Genomic DNA, 12,201 nt, shown 5'->3' with positions numbered 1-12,201 from the left:
CCATTTAGGTAGTTGGATAGTATTGTGGCACTTGGATTCAGGAAGTCCAGCATTCTAAACCAGCCCTCAGACACTTAACTAAGTGTATGGCACCACTTTACCTTCAGCTTCCATTTTCTGATCTATAAAAACGAGGAAAACAATAGCACCTACCTCACAGGACTATTGTGAACCTCAAATGAGATAACATATATAAAATGCTTTGCAAACCTTAAATATAGCTTATTTTTTTATTTCTTTAAATTTTGTGTAATTTTTTTAATATATAGATTATTGATAAGACCATATATGTTAGAGGTTAATTATAAAATATAGGTAATAATTCTAAACATTGTGTTATAAAGTACAAAATGTCTGTTGGTCACAGAAAGCCTTCAGATTTTGCAGACTTTTCATTCTTTTGAGTATTTGTATGTGTTGGGCCACAAAGCAACTTGATTTAAGTATGCCAGTTCTCTTTTAATATATTTTGTTTTGTTATAATGACTGGTAAGGCTTACAACTGAGTTTCACAAGAACTTTTTTTAAGTTTTTTTTTTTTTTGTAAGACAAATGGGGTTAAGTGGCTTGTCCAAGGCCACACAGCTAGGTAATTATTATTAAGTGTTTGAGGTCAGATTTGAACTCAAGTACTCCTGACTCCAGGGCTGGTGCTCTATTCACTGTGCCACCTAGCCACCCCCACAAGAACTTTTGAACTGAACTGGTAGAGCTGTTTTTGGGGTTGATTCAACATGAGTTTAGGAAGTTTTAGGAACTCTGTTTCCCTGTGTTGTTATGGAAGAAATCAAATATGCAGAATAGGAGTACTGCATTATTAGGTGCAAAATATTAAATTCAGTCATATGAACTTGAATTATGGAGTTGATCAGTTTGCTTAAGGTACATGGATTATATAAATTTTTTAATTAATAAGATTTTTTGCTTAAAAGAAGTTTTTTCCTCTCTTAATGTAGGAGAATCCATCTGCATATAAGGACTTAACAGGAAGCTTTGTAACAATTTTGAAACAAGTAGTGGGAGGAAAACTCCCAGTAGATTTCAACTACCACAGTGTACCAGCACCTTGGTTACAAATTCAGCTCTTGAGGATATTAGGACTTCTAGGAAAAGATGATCCAAGGTAAATTTTTCTACATAATTTTATTCTTTAAAAATCAGGAATAAGCAAGGGATGGCTTGCTGGATAGGGGAGGAGGGAAGGCTATCTTGAAATAAAGATAAATGACAAATTTTGAAGACAAAACATTTCTAAAAAAGCAGAACCACAAAGCTCAAAACATTTAAAAGTATAAAAATGGCCCATATTTTCCTTGTATCTCAAGAACTTAATAGTATTAAAAGAATTATTTTAAGGAGAATATGAATTCCTTCATTTACTGCATTATTAGTTGTGTTCTCTTTTTTTCTTTTCTGTTTATACAAATTCTGTTTGTCCTCAAAGTCCTATGACAAATCTTGGTCTACTTAAAGTAATCTCTTTGATTCTGTGAAAGCTTATTCTGGATTCTAGTAGCACTTAACATTTGTATTATTTATTTGGCACTTATATGCTACTTTGTTGTTAGTTATGTTTAATGGGTATATATTGGAGTTCTCTAGGTAAACAATATTCTAAATTGTTTGAGAGCAAGGGTTTTCTGTCTTAAATTTATTTACCCTCCATAGTGCTTAGGGATATTGCCTTGCCCATAATAGGTGTCTAGTAAATAATTCTTAATTAATGTAAATTTTTCTTTCAAAAGAAAAAACATTTTGTATAAGGGCATATGAATTTGGGTTCTTAGCCTCTCTAGTCTATTACTTTCAAGAATGTCCTCACTAAGTACTTTATGGGCCTCCATCCACTTGAAAGAATGCCCGGGAAGAAATTGTCTTTATGATATTGTATTTTTCCCCCATGTCTGTGATGTTAACACCTGTTGTTTCTTTGAGTAGGAAACTGTAGTCGTTAGGGCAGACATACACATTAAATATGTCTGCCATAGAACTTAAGGAACTCTGTTAAGGTGTTTCATGGTATTACTATAGTGTAGAAATAGTGATTATTTCAGAAATGCATTTGTATTTATTGAATTACAAGTTAGTAGACTTCTAAGTTATTAGTATAGAGATAACTTGGTATTTGTTGTATTAGAATAGTTGAACTCCTTGTTTACTCTAGCATTAGCAGTCTTCACTTGTGAACCTTGTAATATTAGAATTTTATTTTGTGTAGTTATTATTTATAGTAAGAGTCAGCAAACTAGGGTGAGTGGACCAAATCTTACTCCCTGTTTTTTTGTTCAGTGAACTAAAAATAGTTTTTAAATTTTAGTTTTATTGTATTTAAAGATGTAAGAACTATACTTGAATGGAGGGTTTGTACAGAAACAGTCAGTGGATTGTTCTTTGACAACCCCTGACTTAGAATACATGATTTGATCTATGATACTGCCTGTTTATAATAAAATAATAAAATCACATGATAAGTTCTATGGTAATTAGAAGAAAATAGATGTAGCCAATTTGATGCCTTGGTAATAGACAACATTTTCTTTTTGGGCTATTTATCTGCATTTCAAACTTATACCTGTATGCTTAGTTCTAATGTCATGTTATTTATTGTTTAGAAATGTGTACATCATTCACAAGAATTGTCCAGTTGAACATGAATTTTTTCTTTATGTTTGCTTTAAAGCAATGAAAAAAAAGATTATTTCTAAAGGAAGATGTGAATCTTATATCAAAATGTCTTATTAGTCTGTGACCCATGAATATCTCAATTTTCAAGACATGCCTATTGATTATTTTTCCTTTTAAAGAGAATCTTAGGGGTAAAACTTCTACTTGGTACAGTGTGATTTAGTATATTCAGCCTTTGTCCATGACTGTGAATCTCTTATTTATCTGAACCATTTTTCTGTGGAATCCTTCTCTTTGTACAAAATAATATTCATTTGTCAGCATGCTGTATTTCTAGTAAATATCTGTATTGTTGAATTAGCAGAATACAAGAAGATAATCCTTTGTCTTAGTCTCTTGATTGAAATGGTTTCCTTTTAGAATCTCAGGGTTGAAAGGTTGCTCAGATGCCATTTAGTATGTCCTGTAGCTGAACAAGGATCTCTTCTTACCTTTCCAAGTCATAGTTGTCCAGCCTTCATTGGAAGATTTTTACTTGGGCAGAGCCAGCTGTTTTCTGAGAAGTTCACTATGTTTTGAGACAGCTCTAATTCTTTGTAATGTCTATCACTTGCTCCTATTTCTAACTTCTAGGGCCATGAAGAACAAGTCTAACCCTGTTTCAATGACATAGCTCTTCAAATACTTGAAGAGAGCTAACCTCCTCTTCTATCTTCTCTTCTTCAATAAACATTTCAAGTTCTTTCAGTAGATACTCATTTGGTACCTTTTTCAATTATTTCATTGTTCTGGTTACCCTTCTCTGCTTGACACTCTGCTTTGTTAATGTCCTTCCTAATATGCTGTTCCCAGAACTGATCACAGTACTTTGGATGTAGTATGACCATGGTGGAAGACAGCAAGACTTTGACCTTCCTCATTCTGGATCTTAGGTCTTTCTACTTGAAGCTACTACATGGCATCATTGATTTGTATGGACCTGCAGGAAATTTAGACTTCAGATGTTTTTTTACCAAAGCAGTTGTCTAGCTGGAACTGCCCTATCTGTTCTTGTGCAATTCTTGTGATTTTTGTGAATTCTAGTCTAGAATTTGACATTGCTCTTAATAAATTTCACCTTATTTCACTAGTCATTCTAGATTTTGAAAAGCACTGTTATTACCCAGTCTATGTAAAGTTCATGTTTATCTGATATTGACCATAAAGTCACAGGAGAAGTATGGTTCTATTGAATTAATAGAAGACAATTGCAGAAACTTAATAGAAGCATCTCTAGAATTACCATATTACCAAAAAAGTCTTTGGCTTTAATACTTCTCTGCTGTTAGGGAAAAGGGGAATGTCTAAAGATATCTCCCTGGACCATCTAAATTATTGTGCATCCAAATGAACTCTATCCAGATTAATTTCAGCAAACTTACAGTAAAATTTAAACATGATTTTGAATAAGTATCTGGAGTGATTTTTTTACAAAGTTACCAAAAAATCCTCCAAATAAAAGGCTTGATTTAGTAGTTAATTGGTATATTAAAGAAGATTATTTATATATATATATATAAGCCATTTTATCCACTTGTCAATAATGATAAAATAGATAATCTAATCTGTATATAATATTGAAGAAAAATTACAGTAAGCCAAACTTAGAAATACTGAGTTTTTGCTAATTGAAACAGGTTACTTTGATTAAAAAGATAAAAAGAAACCCAAGGGATTCATTGATTTGTACAGTATTAGAGTTAAAAGGAATTCAGAGATCATCTAGCCCATGCCCCTCAAATCAGGCCTAGAGAGGCAAATGACTTACACCTTAGTTAGTTTTTTAATATTTTTCTGTAGTGAACATAGCCACCATAAATTTTGAAATACAAAAAAGTGTTGTTTTATTGTTTGGAGCTTTTATATTCTACTGTAAATAAATTATTTTTTAAACAGGACAAGTGAATTAACATATGATGTTCTTGATGAATCCTTAAGAAGAGCTGAATTAAGTCACAATATCACATATGGTAGGTAAACATTTGTGGTACTTTTTAGTAACAATATAATAGAATCCATATGTGTCTCATACATAATATTATAGTTTTGCACTAGATTTTACTTTTAATTCAACAACCTCTTAATAAGTGCCTAAAATGTGCAAAACACATTTGTGCTAGGTATTATGGATTCAAAAATAAAGAACCACAGAGCTGCTACTCTTGAGCTACTTTAAGAAAAATAGTTATTAGTAGCCAGTGATTTGGGTAGATCCAGTTTTCTCCCTTTTTCTAAAGTTCTCATTTCAAGGCTCAGCCTCTGAAGGACAGAACTGATGATAGTAGATAAGATTAACATTTTCCTCAGTGAAACTCTGGCCCATTGTGTGGGCAATATAGATCTTGGGATGATTTGGAAGTAAATCAAGTGATCAAAGTCAAGTCTAACTTCTCCCCTCCCCTATCCCTATCATTAACCAATCATAGTTGATTGATTCTCTCAGGAAACACAGTCTACCATAGGTATATAACCTATGAGTCTATTGCCACAATATCTCTTTGAACTAAGAGATGGCCAAATGACTATTCCTTTTATTAATAAAATAGCATTATTAATAAAATGATTAATTACCCAGAAACTTTTTCCTCTTGAACTTTTTATATGTTACAGCCTACAGCCTAATAATTTAAACAGAAACTTTAGGAATTCAGAATTTTGTTATACAAGATAGAAAGCTGCACACTTTAGAAGTTTTATAGTTTAGTGGTGTGGATCCTTTTACTGATATAGAAAAAAAGCCCCCCCCCGTTCCTTAGTAGAGTTCCATGAGTTTACTTCAACCAAAAATATAACTTTTTTGAGCAATTCCTTGGTGAATATGAACAATAAATGTTTAATAGCATATATGACAAGCAGTTTAGTAGAAAGAGCACAGAGTTTGGAGTCACAGGACAAGTTTGACTCTCCCTCTTCCACTTATTTCCTGAGTGACAATTGTTTAGATTCTCTGGTCCTCATTGTCCTCACCTGTAAAATGAAGGGATTGAATTGTATGACTTAACATCTCTTCATATAGTACTGTCCTGGATGATTATACAAACTAGGTCTTTGATTTTTAGAAGATTTTCAGGCAGAAGTCGATTAGACACAAAGAATAAAAGCTTGCCAATTTATGAATAGATAGCAAGGTGTTTAAATGGTTGCACATTCATAAACTTAATTTCCTGTTGACAGTCATTAGGGTCTGTGAGTTGAGTCTACTTTTAGGGCTTTTCTGTTGCTGAAAAGTTGATATTTTAAAATGAAATGCTACCATTCTAAATAAGTAGTTGGTAAAAATTTTCCAATTTTTTTTTTACATCATTGTGGATCTCTTCCTTGTTGCCCACGTGTCCAAAAGGTTGAAAGGGTCATAGCAAAAATGTGACTGAAAGAATATTGTCAAAGAAATACAATGCTACTTTTTTTAAATTTAGATACTGAAATAGTTGATTAACTGTTCAAGTAGATAATTAACTGATGGCAATTGTGGTTAAAGAATTAAGTTTGATAAACATACTTTTTTGGTCTCTTTTGAACTCTGAAAGGACATGAATCATACCTTACTTTTTTGCAAATATTTATGACTTAGCAAGTATTTGTTGAATGCATTAATTATAAAATTTGGGCATAAGTTTCTACAAAGATTATGGCCATGTATTTGGAATCATGAACAGAAACAGCAAAGTCTTTTGATCTTTTAAAGGAAATGAACAAAAATAATACATTTTTGAAGAAAGTGTAACATGGTGACTAAAACATGACATTTCTGTTTTGCTCTGCAAAGGTTCAAGGCCTATGACCTTGTACATCAGAGTCAGAAGTGAAGATGGTGTTAATCTGTTCATGTAGATAAAATTAATATACTTGCAAGATGTGAAATTTAATGGAAATGTGAATCATGTTGTCATGATTCTTACTGATTAACATCATTCCAAAAGTTCAAGTCTTCTTGCTTGTTATATACAATTTTGAAATATTTGAGAGACTGTAGTCTATAAAAGAGTAATTATGATTTTTTTCTTTACTATGACAATGCTCCAGTTCACAGTAAACTTTCTGTGAAACAATTTGTGATCTTTCAAACCCCAGCATCATCATTTAAAATATTCACTGACTATACCTTTGAATGTCTTTTACCTAATCCACTCAGAGAATAAAGATTTGGTATCATGAGATAAATAATGCTATATTTATGAGAATGTGTTAGAATCTGGTGGCAATACAAAAGAAGAGTTAAAAAAATAATTTGAGCATTGGCAACATAATTGAAGTAAAGTTTTTAAGGTGACTTTTAAAAGAGACAATATTCAATTGGTTAAGTTTTGGTATGGTAGTCATAAAAATCAATTTACTTTATAGGAATAGTATTTGCAAAGCCCTGAGACTACTCAGTAAACATGAGGTTCATCTAATTTTAGGAGTTGTATCTAACTGAATGATGGTGATGAATTCTGTATTTTTGATATTTTTGTTAACTGTATTGTTCCTCATCACTACAAGGTGTTTGGCCATAAGGTGATGGATTTTTTGATCATCAAATTCCCAAAGAGCATCTTATATGTTGTAGAGGGGTTGGTGGCCTGTATCTATTCAGAGTAACCCATGTGATAAAAATTATAGATCCTTCAAACACTGAAGTTTCAGGGAGGAGGTAGGTAGGAATTGTCCATATCTGATTGTGTCGTTTTAGGAATCTTATAACTTTTAGGAATCTCAGTAACTTTTGATGCAGATGGAAAAAATGCTCTTCTACTAACAGCCTAAGAGAGACTTTCGTCGACTCTTAAGTTACATGGGTCAGTATGTGCTAGTCTTCTTGATGCTGAGTATCTAAATGAAAAAAAGTAGCATTGTATTTCTTTGACAATATTCTTTCAGTCATGCTTTTTGCTAAGAGAGAAGTCTGACCTTGCTTCAATTGGTTTTATAGTCTTTATGATTATATGTGTACTGTATAAATATGTTCTTATATTTAAATATTTTTTAAAAAATCATTTGCCATTTGATTATTTCCTTCTAGCTATTCTGTTTGAGTGTGTACATACAATTTATACCATCTATCCTAATCCTGAATTACTTGAGAAGGCTGCTAGATGCATTGGAAAATTTGTTTTGTCTCCTAAAATAAATCTCAAATATTTAGGTAAGACAGTTAATTACTTCAGTGGTTCTTTTGAAAAAGTCTGTAAAATTTTGTATACATTTGTTTCAAATCACTTTGTAGATTGTAACTTTTTTTCTAGGACTAAAGGCTCTTACCTATGTTATCCAGCAGGATCCCAATCTGGCACTTCAGCACCAGATGACAATAATTGAATGCTTAGACCATCCTGATCCCATTATTAAAAGAGAGGTAAATTGGTATTTTGAGTAGTGTTTGTGAGGTGTTACCATATCTTTAGCTCTTCTCACTGTTATTCAAATACTGGGAAAAAATTCTGACCTTTGAGCATTCAGTAATGGCATTGGGCACTAATGTTTTTCTTTCTCAATCAATAATGGAACATTTGCCAAAAAAAATTATATCAGTAGAACTGGAGTGTACTTGAATTTTCCTTTTGAATGAAAAGAAGCAGTTATCTGTTGGGTTAATTTAAGCATTGACTTCCCCTTCCCCCCTTTTTGGTAAGAGCACTGAATTAATAGTTAGGATACCTTACCTCTACCATGAATTTTTAGTGTAATCTAGGTTAAATAATTTTTTTTTTTGTGGTTCAGTTTTTTTTTTAATTTGTAAAAGAGATTATTCCTTGCTTGACTCCTTAAACAGGGATATTGAGAGAACAAATTAAAATATCCATAAAGTGATTTGAACTCCTTGGAAGGAAGGTGTATATTTTTATTTCCCCTTTATCTATGCCCTCTGTTAAAGTGCTTTCAAATATGCATGCATATATGTGTGTACATATATATGTATATATTATATGTGTGTGTCTTACTATATATGTGTTTAGACCTATGTGCAGAAACTATTCAGTCTGCAAGTGGGCATTTTTCTACAGATTAATAGATGGATCTAGGTTAATTATACAGGAAAAGCTTATTTACTAACTTTAAAAAACTAATTAAATTTTGATGGGGGAAAAGAACTAAAACTTTTGTTTAATTTTAAATAATGAATTGATTTAAAATCTTTTTAAAATAACTTGATGTGATCAAAAAAGGTATTAGGCATTTTGATTTAAAGAGCTTATTTTTGAGCAAATAAAATTTTTTTTTAAAAAAGGCAAAGTTTCCCTTTTTTCATCTTCATAGTATCTGCTCGATTTTTGGATAGTTCTTTACAATTTTAAGATGGGGTAGTCTATTTGCAAAATGGGTTGGTTTCTGCATGTTGGCCATGTTTTATAGAAAGAAAAAGTAAGAATGGTACTCCTAGCCCACATACTCAAGATAAGGCAAAACTCTCTCTAAGAGAGCAATCTGGGAATTAAATTTCCATTATAAGCTAGATTAGTTTTAAAAAAAAGATGAATGAATAATTTTTATCAAATTTTTCAATTACATTTAGATATTGGACTCTCTTTAAAATGAGAATAAGAGGAAATACTGGAATGCCAACCAAAAAGGTTACTAAAGTAGGGAACAAATTTGATGCACGTTAAAAGTTTCTCTTATTTATGTAAATTATAAGTCTTTAGTTAACATAATGAAAGCCAGTATATTACAATGCTGTAGATTAGGTGACCTAATTTAAATTAGAGTTAGTATTCTCATAGTAATTGCACACTCAAAAAAAATCTCACCCAATTAAAATTTTAAGAAGGTTTATTATCCTACTAGAAGTAATGGTGGTGAGGGTTAAAAATACTTAACCCTGTAATAAATACCTATTAAAAGGTTAATTTTGACAGGACAGGCAATATGCATGCATTCTCTTATGAGTAAGTAAACAAACTGGTTACCATAGAGATTGCTGGGGCTGATACTTTCTAAAATAGAATAAATGCTACCCTGGGAATAGAATAATTCAGTGATATTTTGGTCTTATGCTGCTTTCTGGGAACTTTACTAGGTTAGAAAACTCTTCCCAGGACTTGGGAAAGTTACCCAATGCTTCCTCTACCTAGTGGAGAGCTTTGGATCATGGACTCATCTTCATTATTTTATTGGGTCAGGAAGATAGAACATTAGTGGAAGTACTGTAGATAAGAAACTACTGTTTGGTATTTACTTAGCCTCGATCTTTCTAGAATAAGAAACTATGTAGTGGGAGTCTGAATTAGTTTTTATTCTCTCAGCAAGTGTAATTTTTTTAAGTACCATGGGAAGGTAAGAGGCAATACTATTTCTTATCGGAAATTTATTATTTAGGTTACCAAACATATCCATATGAAAATGAAATGCAAGATAGAGGTATCTTTAAATTTTTGGAAGAATCTTAAAATTTTTCAGTATTTTTTTTAGAATTTATAATGACCACTAACTTAGATGCTTCTGCTCTTTATTGTACCAAGATGCTCTTAGTTACCAATTACTAATAGAGAGGTGATATGGCATGGATTATTAAAATGCAGTAGTTAATGTAAATCACACATACATATAAATGTTTTAGCAATGTTGTTAGCTCTTTCTAATCATGTTTTGCTTAGACTATTACAAGTTAATATACATTCATTTAATATATTATCTGAGAGCTCAAAACTTTTTGGAAAATAAGTGGATAATTAAAAAAGTAGGTTATCCTCACAAGGGTAAACTGTTACAAAACCAATACGATCTGATTAATTTTAATAGTCCAGTGTGCCTAATTATCTACTTATAAGTTGACATAATTATGAATAGTTTGGTAATAATTATTTATTTCCATTTTTTAAATAGACTTTGGAACTTCTTTATAGAATTACTAATGCACAGAATGTAAGTGTTATTGTCCAGAAAATGCTTGAATATTTGCAACAAAGCAAAGAAGAATACATCATCATCAGTTTAGTTGGCAAAATAGCTGAGCTGGCTGAGAAATATCCTTTTCTGGAGGGGGTTAAACTGCACATTACCTTTAGTGACTTGACATTTTTCCTCTTAGAACTGAATACTTTAAAGTATTTATGGGCATATTAAAGTTTAGGATGCAAGGCCTTTTTGAATGATGCACTCTCCTGAATTCTCTATCTTTAAATTGAGTAATATTAAGTGTAAAGATTTTCAATATTTTAAGCTTATCTTATTCTGTCTTTCATTTCTCGTATTCTTAAATCCACTGGATGAAATTCCTATCCACCACAAGAGCAGGAAGGATCCTCTCCGTTAGGATAATCCTTAATTACTCTTAATTTTTGTGCTAGAATTTATATATTAACGTTCAATTTGGAACATGATTCCCCTTTTAACTCCTTACATTTTCCTTCTGAAATTTTAATAATGGGACTTTTTTTTTCCTGTTACTAGGGTACAGGAGATTGTTATTTCCAAAGTATAATTTACTTTGAATCTAAAAGAAAAATGGTGAGTGAAAAGACTGAAGGATTGAGTAGATGTGTACCTAAATCAATTATATATTTGTGTTAAAGAGATTGTAATATATGACCTTTATGGTATACATGAAATTTGATATTTAAATTTTCAGATAATAAATCTGAATTCAGATAATAAATTAGTTTTATTGCAGTTCATGCATATTTTACTTGCAAGGCACTGTGTTACATATTGATACATTACTTATAATTTGTGTTTAAGATTGTTCCCTGGGTTTAATAGAATCAATTTTTTTTGAAAAGATTCCAGAAGATAAGATGATTTCAGTAAGTAGAGTTTTGAAATTCACATTTTCTTAACCTTGTGGCTACATATGCTCCTGATAATGAATGGTTTATCCAGACCATGAATGCTGTATTTTCAGTGGGAGGAGATGTGTTGCATCCTGATATCCCTAACAATTTTTTGAGACTCCTGGCAGAAGGTTGGTAATTTTCTGTAAAAAAGGAAATTAAAAATTAAATATATTTCATTACAGCATCCACATTTGGTTCAGTGGTGATATAAATGCTGTATTATTTCTCTAGGTTTTGATGATGAAAATGAGGACAAACAGCTAAGACTTTATGCAGTCCAGTCTTATCTCAGCTTATTAGAGATAGAAAATGCATTTTATCCACAGCGATTTCTGCAGGTTATGAGCTGGGTGAGCAAAGTACATTATTGAATACTTTGATTAATCTTAAAAATTTATAACGTGGGTTATTATGATAGCTATGTTGTAGTAGCTCTATATGCTTGTTTTGTTGACTTCAGTGTCCTACTACTTTCAGGTATCATTCTATTTCTTCCTTTTCCCTCACTGCCCACCACTTATCTCTCTATTCACTTCTTTCTCTCTTCTGCCAATTCCTGAATTGTCTCATACTGAATGTGTGTGTGTGTATGTATATGTATATGTATGTTCCTTTTCTTTATTGTTGTTGTATCAGTATTGTCAAACTTAAATAGAAACATCCTGTGGGCTACATATTGATTTAGAAAACCTAAATTATCATGTCATTTTTATTTATTTTGTAAAACATTTCTCAATTATATTTTAATCTGATCACAGATCAGTACTTGAGTTTTTGCAGGCAG

General features: G+C 31.5%; 1 protein-coding gene across 1 annotated transcript in view; it reads left to right on the top strand.

The window, feature by feature from the left end:
- AP4E1 (adaptor related protein complex 4 subunit epsilon 1) overlaps positions 1-12,201 on the top strand; it is a 72,308-nt gene that overhangs the window by 24,458 nt on the left and 35,649 nt on the right. The window contains exons 7-13 of the mRNA XM_074234682.1: positions 957-1,123; positions 4,561-4,634; positions 7,667-7,789; positions 7,890-7,999; positions 10,468-10,607; positions 11,433-11,545; positions 11,649-11,767. Of these exons, the coding sequence (XP_074090783.1) occupies positions 957-1,123; positions 4,561-4,634; positions 7,667-7,789; positions 7,890-7,999; positions 10,468-10,607; positions 11,433-11,545; positions 11,649-11,767 (846 nt within the window). The remainder of the gene's footprint in view (positions 1-956; positions 1,124-4,560; positions 4,635-7,666; positions 7,790-7,889; positions 8,000-10,467; positions 10,608-11,432; positions 11,546-11,648; positions 11,768-12,201) is intronic.

This window comes from Macrotis lagotis, chromosome 4 (assembly GCF_037893015.1).
Source record: "Macrotis lagotis isolate mMagLag1 chromosome 4, bilby.v1.9.chrom.fasta, whole genome shotgun sequence".
NCBI classification, from domain to species: Eukaryota; Metazoa; Chordata; class Mammalia; order Peramelemorphia; family Peramelidae; genus Macrotis; species Macrotis lagotis.
Note: the sequence above shows the minus strand (reverse complement) of the source record. Positions and strands in the feature narration are given on the sequence as shown.